This window comes from Saccoglossus kowalevskii, chromosome 22 (assembly GCF_978046115.1).
Source record: "Saccoglossus kowalevskii chromosome 22, keSacKowa6.1, whole genome shotgun sequence".
Classification (NCBI taxonomy): domain Eukaryota; kingdom Metazoa; phylum Hemichordata; class Enteropneusta; family Harrimaniidae; genus Saccoglossus; species Saccoglossus kowalevskii.
Genome location: NC_140662.1, coordinates 10808187 through 10831054, shown reverse-complemented (window position 1 = coordinate 10831054; position 22868 = coordinate 10808187). Strand labels below are relative to the sequence as shown.

Genomic DNA, 22868 nt, shown 5'->3' with positions numbered 1-22868 from the left:
AGTGTATAATAATAAGTTGTAGTTTATCAAAGGCTTCTTCGATGGAACGCGATTATCGCAGAGTGAGTCAGCGGTCGATTCTAACTACGTGTACTGTTGTCATGTATAAATATATATTTGATGTGAGCCGAACTGTCGTGGCAGGCGGCATACAGAAAACAGCATTACCTAAATCGTACGGGGGATTGAACATTCTACCAATTTGAATGTAAAAAAAATATTCATAGACTTAAGGTAGAGATGCAGGTTCGTAGGCACTTGGGAGTGAATTTTTTTTGCTTTTTAATATCCAAACAGTCTTGGCTATAGACTGTTAAAATTTTGTAGAATTGTGAATAGTTGAACATACTCAAAAAACGAGTTTAAAATATAGATAACAGGTGCAAACATTCTCTCTTTTGAATGCTTAGCAAGATTTAGCAAGGCTGTACATAAATGACAAAAAAGAAACATGGTGAAAAAAAATGACGGGATCTCCATATCATGCACTATATTTAACTTTTAACAAAACAATAATACATTTAAATTTCGAACGGTTACAGCCATTTTAATTATGAGCATTAGCAAACTTCTTACTGAGTGAATTGTGTTTCTCTTCAAAACGCCGTCGGGGCATTGTTTTTGGTTGAACAGTGTTACAACAATCGCACAGAAAACTAGTCTGGGTGTTAATTTATGCATAAACTTGAAGTCGTGAAGTTTGAGCTGCTGCCCTGTAAAATTGACAACTGGTAGACAGTTTTCAAGACGGCACTGTTTTTATAGTAAACAGATGTACCCATAAACCAATTTTGACAGGAAACAGAAGCATGATTTAGAAGCTAATTTTTTTTTAAATCACTTTTGACCAAAAAAGCACATGTTTGTGCATATTTCAAACTACAGTGTCCATAAAAAAATACTAACAAATGTTTAAAATTCATACACTAAGCTTTCCAAAAATATATAGTTTTGTGGACAAGGGAGGTCATCTTGCTTTTCTAATTAACTAATTAAAATACCTGTCAGGTAAACTGCATCTCTACCTTAACCAAAGACAAATTTTAATATATACATAATAATTAATGTCAGTATGTTTTATATTTGCATCGAAAAATTCTAGCCTGGAATCGAGTCATTTCAAGTACACTCAAGAAGGGTCTGGTGAGTCGCCATGTAACCACGTCGTCGGCACAAAAGTCTGTACCATCACTGATTGGCTGTCTCCATGACTTCACTTCATTACCATGTGAACTCACATGCACAGACTAGCTCATGCATAAGGCCCACCCACAACAATCGCGACAAATACTCGTTCGTTTAAAAAAATGTTTTTATTGTCTAATTAATTGTTGTATTGTTCTCGTCATAGACGATAGTATTCTAAAAAAAAAATGTATCCAGCATTGTAAAATGCATTGCGCCCTCTACAAACCAATAAATATAGAAATGAAAGTGAATCAGCGAAATCCATATGGACCATACAAACAGCGGTGCATTAGTTCAGAGGCATATTTACTTTCCAGTGTTTGCACAATAACTAATATTTGCAGAATAACCGGACGAGTACACAGTTAAATTTGCTTCTCTGCAGGTCTCACTTCACTACGATCAGATCGGCCGCTGTGTATTATGCTATCGACATCATGATGACGGTCTGTGTTTCGCGGTTTCTCCTCATTTCTTACATGTCTGTGTGTGTCTCCTTTTGTACGCCCGTCTCGGTGGGTAAGTAGTTGGTTCATGTTAATTTAATTTGAGGGCATTTCTAACAATATATTCTCGTTTTATAATATAAGCTTTACGCGTATACGTTTAATTGTTCAACGTGAGCTGTAATATAATTTTATTTACTAATTGACAATCGTATAGTTTTTGTCTCCAGGCTGGATCCATGGTGAAAATGAACGAATGGATTTGTCGTTTTTCAATGATGTCATTTCTGATCTATGTATCAGAATGCACAACAATACCTGCCTCAATGATATACAAGTGAAAGAACTGACGATGTCTGTTCAGAATCCAGTACGGCAAACAATAGACGGTAAAACAAGTGCTCCCTATTTTTTGAATAACACTGTATATTCATGCATGGTACCGAGTTCGTCCCTCCTTTTGTCGACAAATTCTTGAATATGTCGATACGATTGGCACACATGTACAAGCCTAAATTGCTACCATAACCGATACTAAATACTAAATCGGTATTTTAACTAGTCTGAATTCAGTTTTGTGCTTGGAAAATAAATTTTACTGATGATACAATAATATGCAGAATTTCTAAGGTAAAATATGTCTACATCTACGCGCTGCAATGAGGTGTTAATCGGCTACAGGCAACAAATATGTCATTTTGCCCTCTATGGAAGCCACTCTATAAATGAACATGCATACACTAAAATCAAAAACCAGTTTTGCGCTGACCAGGTTTATTCTATACAGTAAAATGCTACTTCAGGGGCAAGTAATTGTTAAACTTTCCAGAATGTTTCGTTGCATCCACACAAAAAACATTACAGGTATACCATAACGTGGCCGAATGATGGTCTATTACTTAACCTTTTCAGCACAAGACTTCCCGCAGGAATTTTTCTGTACTTTTTTCTTATTTTCTTGAATATTTCTGGAAATAAACCCTAATATTGGGGCCAATAGACAGTATTTGAGTCAATTGTCAGTTTTTACTCAAAACATTTGGCTATTTTTGTCCCAAATCTTCTGAAGGAAAGTGCAAACTATAAACGGGGCTATTTTATGAATTTGTGATGAAAAAAGAGAACTGGTGGGGAAAACGTTAAATATTGACGTAGATTTTGTTTTTCAGTTTGCGAATTCCTATTAAATCATGACGTAGTAGCAGTTATTATCACGAGTTCATGTAGTGATATATGCGACAGTGTCATAAGTTTAGCAAAATCCATGGGAATTGCCGTCCTACAGAGTTATGTGTACGAAGACAACGGCAAACAAGACGGCGTTTTACACTTATCACCGAGTCAAGGCGACATTTCCGATGTAATTGTTGATTTGATTAAGTTTTACGAATGGAACTCGGTAGCAATTGTGTTTGACGGTGTAACATATCCAGGTATGTCATTCTATTAATTGACCTCGTCTGAAAGGAATATGCAAAAACACAAATCCACAATTTCGAGAAAGCAGAATTTTATTTAGTAAGATATATATTATTATACATCTATCACCGTAACGCCATAAGTTACAGCATGCCGTAATTTTTACAGGGTATTTTCATCCTACCATATTAGGAAATGCGAATTCTAAATATGGAATGATTACGCGCGTGAGCGTCCTCAAATAATAAAAACAATCATGGCTGCCATCAGAGTTTGGCCGAATTCAACACAAAGAAGTTCGCTGATTCAGTTCTAAACATTTTGGGTTTCGGCATTTCCATGATGTATGCTTGGAAGAAAAACTTGTATAATAATAAGGTTATTACTATGCTACCTCAAAGTATGCACTCAGACAGTACACCCTCGCATCGACCTCCGTTGCGCGTCGGCCGACACTGCCGATGTACTGTCTTCGTGCATAGGTATCCTTGATGATAACCTTATATCATTATTCTGAGTTTTTTTTCATATTCAAATATATGAAATACTTAATTAACCAAATTCTGTTCAATATCTTAATTCATAGAGATGGAATTGGTTGCCAAGACAGCAAAGGCAGGGTTAAAAGTAGTCACCAGGCAACTGAAATTGGGTTCGGAAACCCACAACACTGAAGACGAACTTAAGTACAAGACAGTGCTAGCAGAGATTCGATCTATGAATATTCAACAAATAATTATACACGCACATACAACAACAATCGACAGAGTGCTCCGAGATGTGAGTTTACTGTCTCCCTTTTTTTCATTAGACAATCTCAACTAAAACTTATATCGTCATATTTGTTGAATCATATAGTGTGTCGCTCTAGCTCGCTTTGAGCTGATTTAGAATCCAATGTGACAATGTGGGAAATCACCAATATCTGCAGCTTTTAACACAAAGTGACTATTTTAGTATGACTTTAATCACATATCTGCTTATTAGCATAGCGCTATGCGGTATTCGAACACGCAAGTGCGTATGGCTTTATAGATACACGTATACGACATCCTGAGTCGAGTTTTTTTATAATAGTATTATATTTTTATTTTGACAGTGGGGGATGTTGCATGATTTTTTGTTATCCAATGAAATGCAGGGTTAAAACCAATACGCTATCGTTTGACATTTTGGGAACTCACTGTCTATATGGAAAATGGTGTTTTATGATATTTTGTTACAAAAAGAGTATATTGGAATGAAAATTTGTGCCAATGTAAACTTTCTTGCAGGCTGTGTACCTTGGTATGCTGAGTTATCGATATCACTGGATTATTACGAATGTCGTGAGTACATACTGTATTGATGATAATTTAGTAATTGATGATAGAACAGAATTCTATATAAATGTACATTAGTAGTTCACTGTTCGACACCGTTTAAATACGAAATCAATTTTCCAAATATATATTTTAATATAAATTTCATTGTTCTGAACATTCTTCTACATTAAGACATACCGTGTATGTGTCTATTATTTTTTGTATTACGTACAGGACGTCTCTTACATGAATCTTAGCTCATACATCTACACGAACACCAATTTGACTTTACTTCATCCAAGCTACCAGGGAGGTATCACTAACATCGAAGACGCGGGAGGTAAAACATTGTATATACTTTGCACGTGACTACGGAACGAGAAGAAATGTAATTCATTGCATATTACCATTTCTCGTTCAATCAGGGCTATCGTTCTGGGGATGACAGCAACATGTATTACAACGTTTCCATATCATTTTCTCTGTGTGCTGTTGATGAACTCACAAGACATGTTGATCTAAAAATGCTATTACTATTCACTAATCGTATAATTACTTTCAGATCATAAACTTGATACCTACGAAGCCATATTAGTCTATGATGCAATTAATATCGTGTTATCGTCAATACGGGATTATACATCTAACACTGGGATGATTGATCATCAGAATTCTAGTAATGACTGTTTTGCAACTGAATTACTGGTCCTGGAAACATCAAATACATTAAGAACCTACATGAAAGAAGTAATAAAAAAACCAGTATACGTGCTCCTCTATGCGTGGATTGTAGATGTTTTTTTATAATTAATGGATCCATTATCCATGACAGATACCCGATATTGTGAAATGTATCACCTTTTAATGGCTTAGTAATTAAGAGTAGTTATGACGTGGTCTGATTTAACATTTCATTGTCGGGAACCGCCAATCTGGATATGAGCGCGTGAATTTACATTTACATCGTCTCTTATGTTGTTTGTAGGAAATTCATATATATCTGTACATATATTGGGAACAATACATATGTGCGTCCAGTATTTTTAAGATGATTGAATTTAAGCTATTTTGGTGTAATCTTATTATTTGGCGTCTATTTCACCTGCTTAAATTCGAACATCTGAAAGATACAATTCGGTAATGGTATTGATACAAGGGTGATTGATGCTTTTTGACTTTGACGCATAATTACTCTGCAATGATTATGACATATGTATATCTGCAGGTGAAATTACAAGGTCTGTCAGGTTACATCTCGTTTGAAAAGAATGGAATGCGGTGTAACGATTCGTTTGATATAATCGAACTTCAAAATGAAGAACTGGTTGTGGTGAGTATAATATTTGTGATCATAAAATTGGATGAATTTACATGGGGTGAATATGTGATATGGCTGTGCCTATATTTTTTCACACTGCAATTATAATTTGTATCAATGCGCTGGGTTATTATTTCGAAGAATATCTTGTTGCGACAGACGGCTTGCTTGTGTTTCAACTGATTTATTTTCATATCGTAAAAAAAACTAACCGGTTTTACTTAGCTGGATCAACATAGTGAATATTTTTATTACCCATGTTGTTACATTTGCCACAATTGTGTGTTACAATTTCTATTTAATACAAACCATATACTGTTGACCAGTATGACAAAACTATTTAATATTTTACTTTTTAATTTGACTAGACATGCCACTCTTTTAATTGTTCATTTAATTCGGGGTACTTGTCCCAGTAAGTTTAAATTTAAATGACATTTAAATCCGTAACATTGACATTCGTTTATTTCATTGTATAATGCATTATTGAACATGAAATTAGGGAAAAAATGAATTTCATTTTCGAGTTGAACAATTTGCGTTCAATATATCTAAATTAACCGTCATTAGATTCGTATTTTAAATCACTTCTTGTAAGTCTATTATTAAGTAAATTAAATAAACGAATGGCCACAAGATTAACTTCTAAAGTGGAAATGTTTATTTAGTTGTAATAAACAAAACAGCAAAATATATATATATATATAATTGAAAAATGTTAATGTCACGCCGGATGTGGATTTGTGTCAGAATAGTCATTGTAATTCTTTTAATCAAATCAATCATTGTATTTGTATTAAATTATTATTTATATGTTTGAATAGGAAGCATGTAAATACATTTATTAATACCTGTCATTGTGGTTTAATGGACCATATACAGTAGTTATAACAATCGATCTCGATTTTATCAGTATATAATTAATGAACTTTTAATTACAGAATTGTAATTTTTTAATCTTGTTTTCATATAAAACCACTGTTCACTTGTTTGTTTCAGTTTAGTAGTGAAAACGAAATGACTCATTAAACTAATGTACCTTGTCGATTATAATATTAGGTGATATAACAATTAACTTCACATGCCAAAAATCTACGATATAAATAGATATAATATGACGTAATTTGGTCATAAATATCCAAAATATGATTCAAAAGGCAATTTGTAACATGTATTTTTTGTATATACCTTGCAGGTTGGTTCTTGGACGAGATTGGAACGTTTAAAAATATTTTCTCTCAAAAAACCTATTTATGATTTTGCATTCGGAGATAACCCTTTGAGAATAAGCACAATTGTCGACGACCCTTTCATAATGTGGAGAGATAACTACGAAAACCTGGTCGGAAATGAGCGGTTTGATGGATTTCTTTATGATCTTATAGAGGAACTGTCGAGGCGAATGGATTTCCAATATGAGCTGTACATTGTTCCTGATGGAAAGTACGGTGCACAATTAGATAATGGATCTTGGAACGGCATGGTACGTGAATTGATTGATGGCAAGGTAAGCTGTATATCTTTTATATTCTAAATAAATAGACTTGTCCGGCTAATCACTCACTGAGAGTTTTTGAATCACCTGTCATTGGTGATAAATCGATGATGTGACATAGGTGGTTTAATCGAAAGTCATTCCCAAGTTGTACTTTGTCTTTATGTTCGGTGTTTGGGTGTCATTCTAACAAAGGAAGTGACATTGTCTCGACCATCCATAATTGTCATTTATTCACGACATCAGCGGTTCGTCACTAGGGGTTCTCACGTGTTGCCTGCGATTCCAGAAATCAAAAATTCTTATTTGAAACCTCATTTGCATTTTTGTCCGTTGCATTTACAGGCCGACGTAGCTATGGCTGGTCTAACTATTAGTTCGGTTCGCGAAGAAGTCATTGATTTCTCAGCACCGTATATGTTCCTTGGTACCGATGTTCTCATGCGGAAGCCTGAACCCTCGCCACCAGACCCTTTCAGCTTCTTAAGTCCAATGTCGACTGAAATGTGGTTATGTGTTTGTGGTGCGTTGATTGTGTTTAGTCTTCTACTTGTACTGATCAACCGAATTAGCCCCTACGAAGCGAACCACTTATCACGTCGTGACGCAGTTTCTAAACACGAGGCAACCAACTTGAATTTGGTCAACAGTATATGGTTTGTATTCAGCGCTTTTGTGCAGCAGGGGTCGCAGTTCTCGCCATACTCGTACTCAGCTCGCATAATCAGTGGTACATGGTGGTTTTTTGTTCTCGTTTTCATAGCCAGTTACACTGCCAATATGGCGGCGTTTTTAACTGTTCAAAAACTCGATACTCCAGTTGATTCTGTAGCTGATCTCGCGAAACAGACGACAATAAGCTATGGTTGCACAGAAAGTACCCAAACAATGTCATTCTTTCGCGATTCGAAGATAGAACCCTACAAGACAATGTGGGCTGCTATGAAACTTGCAGAAACAAGTCCCCTTGTTCCATCCAACGAAGAAGGAGTAAGGCGTGCTTGCACCAAGAACTATGCCTTTCTGCAGGATTCCACATTCAATGCCTTCTTCACGAACAGAAATCCGATACCTGACTGTGACTTGGTGGTTATAGGTTCGCCATTCGACAGTAAAGGTTATGGTCTCGCTTTTCCACGAGGGGCAACATTTAGAGATGATTTCTCGCTGAATATTCTGCAACTCAGAGAGCAGGGGTTTATCCTGGGCTTAAAAAGGAAATGGTGGCTGTCAGTCGCATTGGATTCCAGTGGTTCTACCTCTAGCATTAGTGGCCAAAACGTACTAAGACTAAGCAACATCGCTGGGATATTTTACATTCTCGCCGGAGGAGCCGTTATTGGGCTAATGGTAGCATTGGTCGAGGTCATTGTATACATGCGGAATGGATCTAAAAAGGATCATGTATGTGAGGATAAATCAGTAATCCAAAAAAAGGATGCCATGTATTGATGTGGTCAATATACTGTATGCTAACACGTGTTGAATCTTTCCGGTCCGTGTTTCAGTTTCATTGTCTTGTATTTATAATGATCTATTTAAATGTTAAATACAGCCTGCACTGACGGTCTTGGCGTCTGATCACATTGTTTTTTACAGTATATCGACCCATGAACCTAGCAAATAGTTGTAATTTTTTTTGCAAGTCATGAATTAATCTGGGTATGAAGAAGAAGAATAATATATCATAAAAAAAATCATCCACCATTTCTCAGATGTTCAAAAGTAATCATAGTAAAACGTGTTTTTCTTCTAGGATGAAGGATGGGGTGAAGAACATCGATTGGCAGAAGGTTTTCCCAGCGCAATAAGCAGTAGTGATGTCTTGCAACGATACCAATATACACATAGTGTAACGAGTCAAGTCTATAATGATCAGTTTACAATGAGTTATAATGAAAGTGAACGAGAAGAGCAGACGCCAACAGGAGTCAGCCCGGGGAGACTGCATTTCACGAACGATGGAAGAATTTGGGACAGGCCCAGTTTCATTTTTTAAAACAACAAGCTTTTAAGAGAATTGTGTGTACCGTCAATTTGCTCTATGTCATTTGTATTTCGAATATGTATTTTAATAGTTATCTTATATATATAGATAGTTATAAATAGCGACTCTTAGCTATTAAGAATTTACCCGAATTCGGATTGAAAAGTTAAACTTAATATGTATTAGTTGTAAATTATTCGTGCCAGCGAGGTTAAAGCTATTTGAAATATTAAAAATAGTAATAGATGAGGTATTTATAAGCCACCTTCATAGTATGCAGAGGGTCGGCGAGGGGTATGTTCGTAAGCTGTGATCAAATGTTCTATTATCGTAATAATGTAATGTAAATAAATAGACCTTGTAAATTCGTAGACATGGCCAAGTTGTAAAATGTAATCAGCTATTTTATTTGTCCGTAATTTTAAAAAAAGATATTATCTGTAAATTATTAAATGGAACTTTCATTTTATTTCCTGTGAAAACGTAAAATGCCGTTTTTATTTCATGTAACCTGTACCAGCTACCCCCCCCCCTCTATGCATATATGAGGATCTAGTGACATTTACTACCGAGGTTATCTTTTGTACGCGATGTCAGGTAGCCAATCTGAAATTTGGTTTCGTTGTATGCCTGCGGTATTGTTCAGAAAAAACACGGTTTATGACGTTGTAGTTTAATTGTTTTACAAAGTATTGTCGTTAATTAAATAGCAAATATTGATTGTTACAACATGTACAGGCTAGTACAAGTTATTCTCTGGTGAACAGAAAATACGGTTGTTACACCCTGGTCGTTCTACGTCATTAAATCTCTTGGCTATGTCACCAGCACTGTAACTATTGCACCGAGTTCCAGTTCCCGGTATACAGAGCAATGGTTTGCCTTTACAGGTGGTGGCAGAAAATTATAACACGGACACATTTGGTTACGAACTATTTTCAATCAAATATTCTGTGTATAATAACATTCCAGTCGCTGCTGTACTGAAACATCGCGTAACGTAGTTTATAGGCGTGACGACGCGCGCCAACACGGCCGGTGGGCGATTTCTCAGTTTTTCTTCCTTCGTAACGAATAACTCATTTCCAAATAATATGTATGTTCGCCGAATAAACGGTGTTTATATTTATGTTCACGATAAAAAGTTTTCTATAGCATTTATTTACATAGAAATGTATTTATTTACACATTTATTTACACAGAAATGTATTAATTTACAAATTTATTTACACTGAAATGTATTAATTTACACATGTATTTTCACAGAATTGTCGAAGATCACACGTTTCGTGACGACAATTGCCTGAATGTAAATACAAAGAGCGCGTTCAGTGCAAAGAAAGGTCCTAAAGATAGTCAGAAATAAATAACAAATTCATGGAAGAACCGACAACTTGGCTTGTGCTTGTGATAATAATAATATTATTCCCTGATATTCCAAAAAACATATTAGAGAGAAATATATAGGCAATTAAAGATTCAATTCCATTTTGATTCAATTAACAAAAAATGGCAGCCGACATCTCGTGGTGAGAGCGAATGAGCCGCGAGACTTGTTTTTGCTTCTCAAACAGTATTCTATTCTCTCCTGCAGTCGCGGACAATATTTCAAATATCATGGTTACATGGATTAGGTCTGATTTTTAGCATTTAATTTGTTATGTTGTTGTTGTAGCTCAGCTACACAATAAACCCGCTGTTGGTTAACTTGACTTGGTACAACTTGCTTTTCAATCTACGGCAGTACCATGTAAGTAAATGTTTTCATTCCCTATCGTTGCGGAAATGTTGATATGTATCTAGGACGCTTATTGACACTACCACCGCATTCTCTAATAATCTGTCATTCACATACACACTGAGATAGATAAATTGTTTAGTAGAATATATCCTCAACGAAATATAAACACATAAAACGCCCACTAAATTAAATTGTCAATTTAGGTAAATTATAATTTTACTCCAATATATATGTATATATGTATTAGGAACAATACATTTATGTACGTTGAATTTCAGGTGTATGGATTTAGATTGATTTACTCTTATGATTTGAATCCGATTTATACCTTTATTGGAAGGTAAATAGATATGATATGAATATGCACATTAAAACGTAATACAGATATAATGTGCATATCTTACGACTTATCAAACAGAATCATTTGATCGCTTCCTTTCTCTACATCAGACTTGGTTTTATGTGTCATCCGGGTTATTTTTTCTTTCATGTGTACATTCATTCCCTTTTCGTTATAACTTAGACTCTTTTATATTGATCTACCCCTCAGAGGTAATTGATTGCTGATCAATCATGTTGAGCATGTGAGTGATTAAATATAATACTAAATGGCACATATAGGACGGGACTGATCACTAATAACTGAATAATATAAATAACTAAACACCGCAATCTTTCATATTATAGACGCTGTAATGTATTTGTGTTTCCCCTTTGGCTTTGAAATAATGACATGTTAATGTTACTGTATTTCATTTGAACTCTGTTGGCTGTAGTCAATTTATTAGCTTCTTTAAATAATATTGTATTTTAATTGAAAACGTAGTTATAATGCGTAGTATTTGAACAGCATGAAGATACCGGAGATAGGGCACTAGTTTTCTCTTCATTGAAAATCAAAGTCTAGTTGAGCTTCAATATTTATATATTTATTTCAAACATCACGGACACGGCACGCTTCAGCAAATCCGAAACATAGGAATTATATATGTATTCCTAGAATTATAATTGGAGAGATCAGAATTGATGTGCGATTCAACTAATATCAGAATGAAAATATTTTTATAAAAATGTATTTATTTTGGACATCGATATCCAGTATCAAATGTTAATTGATTGCCGGGAGTACGTTTAATGACTCGATATTACATATATGTCATGTTACATCAAGTCCAGTATTTGAACAATATTCATCAATTTTCTTTTGTATTTGATTTTTGGTCGTTTTCATATGTGGAGGTAGTTAGAGATTATACATCTCGAATTAAAATAAATTTAATTGAATCAAACAAGAATTCAGATTAAGGTGACATTGACGAAAACGCATGCAACATTATGATATATTATAATAGTTCTGATTTCAATTATTTATGAAAACATATTCATTCAAGAAATCATGTGACGTACTTTACTTTTTCCTATGCTCTTTAACTTGGATGACATTGTGGGGAATACTTCATTTACGGCTTTGTAGCCCGTATCGTATGGTTCTAGTTGACTACCTAGAGTACAACTGACCATTGGTTCGCTGTAAATCGGCGTAGAATCCACGACAGAATAAACATAGCTTTGATAGCTTTCCTAATTTCTGTAGGATAGTAATAACGCCAGCAATCACTTTCTCAGTCCGTTGTGGATCTCACCCAATACAGACAACAAATGGAAATCGTCTGCTTCGCAAAACGCCACATATGTATTTGCGACACGTCGTCGCGAGTCAGTAGTTCGAATGTTTTATTTTGCTAGAGAAATAATTCACTTGCACGGGAGAAAGAGCAAACAATTATTTAGTCCCTTGTGACGTGTAATGCCAAATTACTGCGCAGAATGTGAACACTGTGTATTGTAATATCACACTGAAATTATGATACTTATATTTTCTGTCATTCCTGATGGTTCGTGGTCAAGCAAAGAAAGAACACAATGGTAACTTTTCAGGGAAGCGGTTATTCTCGTTTCTCGCAACTATTTGAAAGGTTGGATTAATAGTCGAATACGGCTGTGAATATACGAAGCTTTCAGACAATATATAGGTTGTTATAGTAGCATGGTTAGTAATGTGTAGAGAATATCTGCATTACAGATCAATTTTTAACTCGTTTTCCCCTAGTTACTGGTTAAAAAAACTGGAGTCAGAAAATTGTGGCAATAGACGTGTGTATCAATTGCAGCGATCGACCCTTTAAGTGCTAGTTTAATAATTGTTTGCCTGCGGATATTGCACTAACCTGTTTTCGGCCAATTATATACATCTTGTTCGCACGATATAATATTTGATTAAACGTATTGTGAACACTATCGTTATTCGTCAACTGAAGCGGTTGCTACAGTAATATCATGTATGCTAAAACAAAATTTGTTTTCGGATATACGAATTGACAAACTTAAAAGCTACATTTTCCGCCCGTACAGTACTGATCAAGGAAACATTGCAACAGCGACCTCAGGTGTCAAGTTTCACTCTGTGGAGATAACAATGTGTTTGTTTATTGTAGTTCATTAAAACACGTGTGATAGTTTTATGAATTTTAATATCACATACGCTAGCGCTAATCAGCTTGTTTGTATACCTGACAGGAAATTGCCATTTTAGTGAATGGAAACCATGATGAAGCACTGTAATGTATTTGCATTCTTTTAACGTAATTATACGTACGATTGTGGGATTTATGCTGTGCATTGATAAAGTCCAATCACTGTCCTATTTTTAAGAACTGATATAAATAAATAAAAATTAATATTATATTATATGAACCCGTTTTCCAACGATCCCCAAGACTATACTGATCACCAGTATGTGTGATATGAGAGAGACTGGTCACTTCATACTATAACCACGTCTTTGTGTAGTTTACGTCGTTGAACCAGTGTAATGTGTTTAATTGCATACGCTAATTTGACGGGATATGTGTCTATTGTTATTGTCCATATGATTTATTTACGTATTCACTCCAGAATGTGCTGGTGTATACGTTGAGACAACTTATGTTATTTCGTATTGTTTACACAATATATTTCATATCCGTCTAAATTTATTTGATATATTTTGTGACCTTCTCTTTACGTTCCTATTCCTCACTTGCAACCAGCTCTGTCTCTATTTCTTTAGAAAGTGTTGTTATGAACTTTGACACAACATATTCTATCCCGTTGCGAACGTATTGCATACACGTATAGCTATAATTACTAAGTTGATTAATAATTGATGATGAAGCAACGATATTACTGCGCTAAACCTGTCCACACATAATGCACTCTGTGGGCGGTGTTCAAAACATTTGTTTAACAGGTACAATTTTGGGTTTGTTTTCGTTTTGGGTGATTTTATCTTGTACAATATTTGTTGATTCAATGTAATGTGAATGTGTTGCATGGCAACTGTTTGAGTTATTCATAAATAGTATAGTTGCATTGTCGAATTTTGTGTTAGAAACTAGCATAGAAGAACAGGGGACCTGGATACCAGGTTACAGAAAATAAATGAAGGTTCCATTTACAGTAAAAAATTGTTTTTTTACACTTTACAGATAAAGCACATTCCTAATTCTATGTAACATTTTTATAATATACTAGTAATTGATAATTTGTGTTTAAGAATCAAAATTGGAAATTACGTACGAATTACGACAATTAATGTGGGAAATGCTTTGAACTCTTACGAAAATAAGATCTGTGTACAAATTAAGGACGAATAAAATAAATGTCTACGGTACATATTATAAATATGTATTTTGTGACCTGTATTAAACTTCAGATTATACTACTGTTGACCAGTAGATGGCGCTATATAAATGTATGTTGTATACTATGGCTCTTCTAACTTGATGTGTGTGTCTTTGCTACATTTTGCACAATTCGTCCCTTACTGTACGACTATGGCGAGTTGTGGAGTTTTTACTGCAATAAAAGAGATGCAAACGGATGTGTAACAGTCTCGGAAATTCGTGTTAATTGTCTTGTTACAGATACAACAATATATACTTTGAAATAAACTAGAAAGAGAGTAGGTAACATTGTGAACGGCTTTAAAACATGTATAATTGCGGCAAATACAAACATATACTATTGGCAACGAACCTCGAAGCTCGAATTAAAATTGTATGTGCCCTGTAAACAGATTTTATGTGAAAGTTAATAAAAGAGTAAACGAACCTTAAGTGTTTGCACTAACTACTGATTTATAGCGATGTGTAACAGTCTTACATGTGGAGCTGTAGAAGATTGTAGAGATGTAAGGAATCAATTGGGATAGCGAAGTTGCCGTGGCAGTGATGCAATCAGAATATATTTATTTGTAGAGACATCGGATAATGATAATACATGTAGTGATAAGAACTTGGTTCCCAGGCGTTGGCTTTGCAGCCACGCCTAGAGACACACAGCCCGTGGAACCTAAGTTCTCTTCTCCTCATTATGTTCCCCTTAAGTGTCCTCCCTCTATTTATAAGTGAAACCACGTGATATAGTGACATCACTACGACGCCTAGCATAAGTCAACGTGGTTGGTCAGAACTTAATAACATGCCAAATAAGGAGTGCTAGACAGTCGTGATGACATTTGACATGGCGCGCATGAATGTGTGAAAATGGTCCAGGCTTAAACAATAGATTAGAACATTGCATAGGTGTTGGAATGTGGAGATTAAAGTAATATTGCATTGGAAAGTTGACACGTACTCGCATACATAATTGATTTCAATTGTCATGTCATACGTACATGCGGGTAGCACACCAGATTGGTGACAGATGGGTCACTCATGTGGGTCACTTGTTTGTTAGACACCTTTGACCCCAATGCAACAAACACAGTTCTCAAGATGCCAACGCAATGCGCTACACAATATCTAATAGCTTTTTATTAGTGAAAACATGTTACAAAAAGTACATTTTATTCAAAATCCGGATCACTATTTTGCGACGAGCCGGATACAATGTTGGCTACTTTCCAGTGTTAGTTTTGAGTGGGTGGCTTGGTGGGTAACTGCAATAGTTGAGTACTTTAATTTAACGACTGGAACATTGACTCAATATATCTGTGTCGCAAACTTCTAGTAGTCTATAGGTAAGCCAGTTTCAAGTTATTCTATGACTGTTGTTTATTCACACTCGGTTATATACCATTGACGACATGGTCGAATGTGAGTGCTGTCCATTTCTTTACAGTTGTGATTATTTTTCACAGGGGTGTGTTAAACAAACGTTAAATGTTTTAACAAATTAAACTTCACGTGCCGCACAGTTATTCCTACTTATTTATTTGTTCAATCGATTTACCATAAAGTACCATTAATAATCAGTTCAACTCACATCAAGGGATGTGGTGTGTGACCCCTGAATCGACTGTTCACTTGGTAGTGTAAATTTTCACTAGACCTATTGAAAACGAGGTATTTGGTTTTGATAATAGTATATGTCTTCTCACTACAGCGAACAGGACATTCGTTCGTTTTTTACGAAAGTCAATCTATTCTAGTCCTGACTCAGTAATATCTATAATATACACACATATATGATTATACCACATTCCCAACTTAAAAGCAGGCTTAACGATTTATTATTTCAATGATTCTTTTACAAAAATGGCAGACGTCGATATAAGTATTTAGTCCTAAATTGTATATCTTGCAATTTTTTTTCAAAATAATACAGATTCAAGACAGAAATATACTAAAAACGATTTAGTGGAAATGATTAATTTTTTAATTAACATATTTGTTCTTTGTAGTGAGCAAGTTTTTCTGCAACTGTTGGTATTCATATAGGCACTAATTGCGTCTCATTGCTTGCTGAATTGTTCTTGTGTTCTTATGAAGCGGAATTCATTGAAGGTTTAATGAAAAATGAAGCCAAGAAATTGGCCCATTCTTTCAATTTCACATTTCGTTATCTTGATGATGTTCTGTCGCTGAACAATCCTTAGTTCAGTTGTTATTTACATGTTATTTATCCTAATGACCTTCAAATTAAAAAATATTACTGACACACTGAATTCTGCTTCATATCTTGATCTACTACTCGTATTTGACTGTATGACAAGCGTGACGATTTTAATTTTTCTATTGTGAAATTTCCATATATCGATAGCAACATTCCTACATCACCAGCTTATGGAGTTTATATTTCACAGCTTGTGCGTTACTTGAGAGCATGCTCTAGGTATTCAGATTTCCTGACCAGATCTCAACTATTGACTGCCAAGTTGATTAGCCAAGGGATTCGGATTCCTCGACTTAAACGTGCATTTACAAAGTGTTTTGGTCACCATCATGATTTGGTGGCTTCCTATGGGATTTCTGTCTGTAACATGATTGCATATTTGTAAATTGATTGATGTATGTGGCCGTGTTGTTCTTGTGACTTGGCGTAGTTGTTTGTCCAGCAACCTTAATTTGACATGTTTCCCTGACATGACTTTGGAACATCGTGACGGGTGTGGCATGCCAGCAGCAGATGGTTACCATTCATGTGCACCTGGTCTAACTACCTTATGGGGATTTGTGATGTTCCGCTTCTATCTATTTTTTTTCAGTATATTTTGTTTAGACTACTGATATTTGGAGAATGGCTTATTGGTACTACTACTATCATTATTGGACAATATGCAATATGATAACATATTTTGGAGTTTCCTTCTAATGCGAGGTTCAGATAGCGAATACGATGTTCTGTTTTACATTATTAAAATTGTGTATTAATCAAACCCCTTCATGTCCAAGTGAAAAAGAATGAACCTAGTCCAGAATAAGTTGACATCTTTTGGTTTGTATTACTCCGCATGAAAATTACAAGTTATGTCGTTTATTAATGTGCCGTGGTTAAACACCACCCGCTAAGTGAACTACAACTGAGCCACAATGTAACACTCAAATACATTGCTTAACTAACCATAGACACGATATTACTTGTGAGGCAAAATAACCCTGAGATATTTCAATATTAAATTTATACTGTTGGAAATTTTGAAATTTCTGTTAATTGTCTTGTTACAGATACAAACATATATACTTTGAAATAAACTAGAGAGAGAGTAGGTGACATTGCGAGTGGCTTTAAAAAAATGTATAATTGCGGCAATTCCAAATATTGTCGCTTATCAAAAGAACCACTGGCAACGAACTTGGAAGCTCGAATTACAATTGTGCATGCCCTGTTAACAGATTTTACGTAAAAGTTGGTGAAGGAGTAAACAAACCTTAAGTATTTGCACTAACTATTGATTTATAGCGATGGGTCACTCATGCGTAAAAATCCACTGTAGAACTCAAAGCCCAAGCCCAAGCCCAATATATCATACTTTGTTTGGCACGCTTTGACCCCAATGCAACAAACACACAGTTCTGAAGATGCCAACGCACTGCCCTACATAACATCTAATAGCTTTTTATTAGTAAAAACATGCTCCAACAAGTACATTTTATTCAAAATCCGGGTCACTATTATGCGACGAGCCGGATACAATATTGGCTACTTTCCAGTGATAATTTTAAGTGGATGGCTTGGTGGGTAACTGCTATAGTTTAGTACTTTAATTTCACGACTGGAACATTGACTCAACAGATCTGTGTCGCAAACTGCCAATAATCTATAGGTAAGACAGTCTCTAATTATTCTATGACTGCTGTTTATTCACCTGTGAATGACTTAAAACAATATACCCTGTTTGGTACGAAATTGGCCATTGACGACATGGTTTCCTGTGAGTCATGTCCATTTCTGTACAGTTGTGATTATTTTTCACCGGGGGTGTTAAATAAACGTTAAATGTTTTAACATATTAAAACTTCACGTTCCGCACAGTTGTTCCAACTTATTTGTTTGTACAATCGATTTACCATAAAATACCATTAATAATCAGTTCACTTGGCTGAGTAAATTTTCACCTGACCTATTAAAAACGAGGTATTAGGTTTTGATATTATTATATGTCTTCTCACTACAACGAACAGGATATTCGTTCGTTTTTTTATGAATTTTAATCTATTCTAGTTCTTACGTCTAATATTGGGTCTGGGTAGTTTTGGCAATGAAGTTAAAACTTGTTTGCAGTGTGCATGATACAGGGCTCAGCTATTCAATAATGAAATTACTCCATTTCGAACAATCTGCTGTGATGACGTCATAAACTTCAGTGGGTCGTGCTAATATCTGATATTTTACTGTTATTTACTAGATATGACATCGTTAAAAGAGTTTGATTATGATTATTCCAGCAATAAAATAGGTGTCTACAACAAATCTTTGCAAAGCCTGTCGTCGGATACCGGGGAGTATTCAGTTTTCTCTCACCTGAATCTTTGCGATAATTCACTCACCACATTACCAGAAGAATGCTCCAAGTTGAGAAAACTGAAATATCTGGATTTGAGCAGAAATGAATTCAGTGAAATACCTTCTTGTGTGTTCGATCTTTGGCAATTGACCTGGTTATCAATTAGCCATAACGAACTGAATCTACCACCTGAACTAGGAAAACTAAAATTCCTGACACATCTGCAAGCGAAAGGATGTGGAATACGAGAAATACCATTGGAGATAGCCAATTTGAAGGAACTGACCTTATTGCATCTATCCAAAAACGATATTCGCCAGATCCCAGTTTCAATTTGTGAGTTAGGGAACCTTCAAGTGTTGAGAATAGATAGAAACCAGCTTCAAGAAATTCCAATGGAAATTGGCAAGCTGAAACAGCTCGTGATATTTGATATATCAAATAATACGGTCAAAGAAATACCCCCTGCAATAGGTAAGTCAGTGTATGTGAATATAATTATGCTACACGCCATCTTGTGTCCAGAACGTCCTGGCATTGTTATTTTCACGAATGATGCGGTGTATCCTGCGGAAAAATGTTACGAATTAAACTGAGGCTTACACAACAACGAGTGTTACCATAATGATAGCAACCAGTTTTTTAGAGAAATGAGAAAAAACAGTTGCATATATACAGGAATGATAGCGAAGTTAAACAGTTGTCAAAATTATGTGTCGTGCTTGTTGAAAGTTTTTTTTTTGGACTATTAGAACCGAGAGATCCAAAATGTGGGCATTGTCTGTGGAACCGCTGCTATACGAACATGCATAGGTCCGACGAAAGAGCCATTTTATTCAATGTGAATGTTGACAGCATCATTGACGAAAATATCGACCGGCAGAATATACAGCACACAGCACGAATTCAGTTTTTTATATGAATAAGGTGCAATATAATCCGAGTCATTACTTGTAACACGTGACCTGTAACAAGTTTATGTGCCCCCTCAGTCCTAGCAATGTCGGAGTTCTATTACTGTGACAAGTGAAACATACTGAAGTAGCGCTCAAATTACCGTGAAAAGTGCATAAAATAAATTAGTATAATTCGGTTGTGAAAAGTGGATCTAGAAAGTTTAAAGAATACTGCACTGTTTCTTTTGGCGCAATTTCCTTGCGAAAGACACTGTCAACATTTTCAAAGTCTCCTCACGCTACAGATAATGGTTTTTGGTGTTTTTTGAAGCAATATAATTATGTTTTGTATTTTGTTGATCAACACAGAAAGATATTTTGACAAATAGCTAAATTTCTAAAAAAAAAATTAAGATTAACCGTAGATGAGAAATTGTTTGATATTTGCTCTTAGACTCTGTCTCACGAATGCCGCTAAAATACAGGCAAATAATTCATCGACACGTGACTAATTTGCATATTCAAGTCTGAGGATATTTGTGGTTATGAACAATTTTTACTTTTACTCCTTATACATTACAATATAAATGGTGTGACCGAAATAAAATTATGCAATAAATGGCAAAATTACTCAACTTTACAGGTTTAAATGTTCAAATAAGTTCACGGAAAATGGTTGGTAATCGGCAGTTCATACGTAACAAACAGTAGCATCTTTCTCACGTTAATGTATATATGAGACTTGAAAATAAAAGAACGCCATTTGATAAATGAGAAAGACATATTAAAAGGCTGTGGTCGTCGCGCCACGCATGCGCAAAGTATGGGTCTCATTTAAACAAAGATGATGAATTGCGCAGATCAAATAGCACGTATTGGTTGGTGAATGGAAGGCATCAAAATAGTCACTGGCGGAATTTATTGTACGTCGCAGCCAGGTCAAATATCGTACTCCTGATTTCATTAAAATAGCGCATTGGAATGTGGGAAATTCAATGTTTATCAACATTTGATAAAGACATGTTCGGGACAAATAAATTACTATGAACCCAACCGCAAATTGACTCAATAGTGAGATAAATTGAACAAAATTCAAAACAAGAAGGCACCCAAATGGAAAGGAAATGCCAAACTGCCAGATTTCTTCAATATACATATCCACTCTCAGAGCCAGTGTTTAGGCCTCATACACTTGTCCGTGCTTATGATAGTAATATAATGCAAAAGTTAATTAACAAAGCACATTTTCTATAAAGATAGTATTATTAGAAAACCAGGATAGCTGAAATATTTTCAGTTTTGGTCTAAAATTCTAAAATAAAATCATAATGATAATGTGTTTTTAACAGTAATTTATCTAGTGTATTTTTTTCTATACTGATTAGGTAATTGTGTGTATGTCATTTTATATTGCTCGTTTATTTATCTATTAGAGCTCAGAATCTTGGAGGGCATCAATGCAGAGGAAAAGAAAATACGTCTGGTATCCAGGGAATTAGATTACCTGTCATCACTCATCGCCCGGTACAATCAAGTGAAGCAATTAAACCTTTCTAAAAATAGATTATTATTCATACCAATAGAAATATTGCAACTACGGGACCTCGAAGACTTTGACCTATCCGATAACATATTTCGGAGTATTCCTACACATATATTTGAGATTGAACGTCTTCACAGACTACGTATTTCTAACAACCTGTTGTTGAAATTCCCAGCTTATATTGGTAAAGTGCTGGAGCTTCATCTATCCAAAAACTTGATCGAAGATATTACCGTCTCCAACACGCGAGAATACCCCTTAGTGAAACTCGATCTTAGTAGAAATAAGTTGACCAATATTCCAAACGAAATAGATTGCTTGATACACCTTGAAGAGCTAAATATTTCACAGAATGAAATAAAAAAATTATCACCAAACATTGGTAAATTACAACAGCTCAAAATATTCGATTTACACAATAATCAATTGGGAACCGTTCCTTCTAACTTTACTAAGCTTGAAAATCTCTCTGAGTGCAATATTGCAAACAATGAGTTTCAACAAATACCAATAGAAATTTGCAAATTGCGTCAGCTGATTATATTATATGCCCACAATAATTTGATTCGTACCATTCCTGGTCAGCTAAGCAATCTGACAAATCTCAAGGAGTTCGACATTTCTAATAACAGTTTCTTCGAGTTTCCTCCAACAGTGTATGAGTTACCATGTTTAGCAAAACTGTATATAGGAGGAAATGATATAAAAATTGTACCTCAAGAAATTGGTAAACTGCTGAGTTTAAGGGTGTTAGACTTGTCCAGTAACAAGATCATTGAAATTCCCTCATCTGTGGGTAAGTTGTTCTAGTACTATTTATATAAGTAGGTGTGGGATGAAAAGGACCTTTTATTGTGAATAATAACATTCATTAGGTTTATCATTGGCGGACAATTGCCAATGCGAATTCAATGCCAATGCGCGTTTAATAGCAGACATAACCTTTGTAGAGCCAAATATCTATAGCCAAGTTAAGTAATCTCAGCAAACTTTCGAACCAGTTAACATTGTATTTTCCCAAATATTCATAAGCAACTAGAAAATTGATTAGCTGCTTTGTTCCGAATGTCATCGATAAAAAAGGGTTTCAAAAGAATATTAGAAACATATTTTGCAACAAATGTCTTCTCCGTTGTGGATGAAAGGAACATAGTCTGGAAGCTGATGTATTTTCGGATTACTCGAAATCATAACAACTATATTTTGTTTACAACTTTTAGTCCTAAAAGCTATCTTTTGTACACAACGCTGATCCTCAATAA

At 35.1% G+C, this 22868-nt stretch overlaps 1 protein-coding gene across 1 annotated transcript; it reads left to right on the top strand.

The window, feature by feature from the left end:
* Positions 1-1628: 1628 nt before the first annotated feature.
* On the top strand, positions 1629-9169 carry LOC146728981 (glutamate receptor 2-like). Its single transcript, XM_085495728.1, has 10 exons — positions 1629-1707; positions 1865-2023; positions 2804-3067; positions 3640-3833; positions 4592-4697; positions 4920-5104; positions 5583-5687; positions 6871-7182; positions 7516-8574; positions 8927-9169. The coding sequence occupies exons 1-10, from the start codon at positions 1629-1631 to the stop codon at positions 9167-9169; spliced, it is 2706 nt and encodes a 901-aa protein (XP_085351854.1).
* The last annotated feature ends 13699 nt before the right edge of the window (positions 9170-22868 follow it).

What these genes read in the sequence shown, in the direction of transcription:
- LOC146728981 (XM_085495728.1), top strand. Translation starts at nt 1,629, where the DNA reads ATGACGGTCTGTGTTTCGCGGTTTCTCCTCATTTCTTACATGTCTGTG. An exon ending in TAACATCGAAGACGCGGGAG is followed by an intron (nt 4,698 to 4,919) that starts GTAAAACATTGT and finishes AATTACTTTCAG; the next exon opens with ATCATAAACTTGATACCTAC. An exon ending in GTGAATTGATTGATGGCAAG is followed by an intron (nt 7,183 to 7,515) that starts GTAAGCTGTATA and finishes TTGCATTTACAG; the next exon opens with GCCGACGTAGCTATGGCTGG.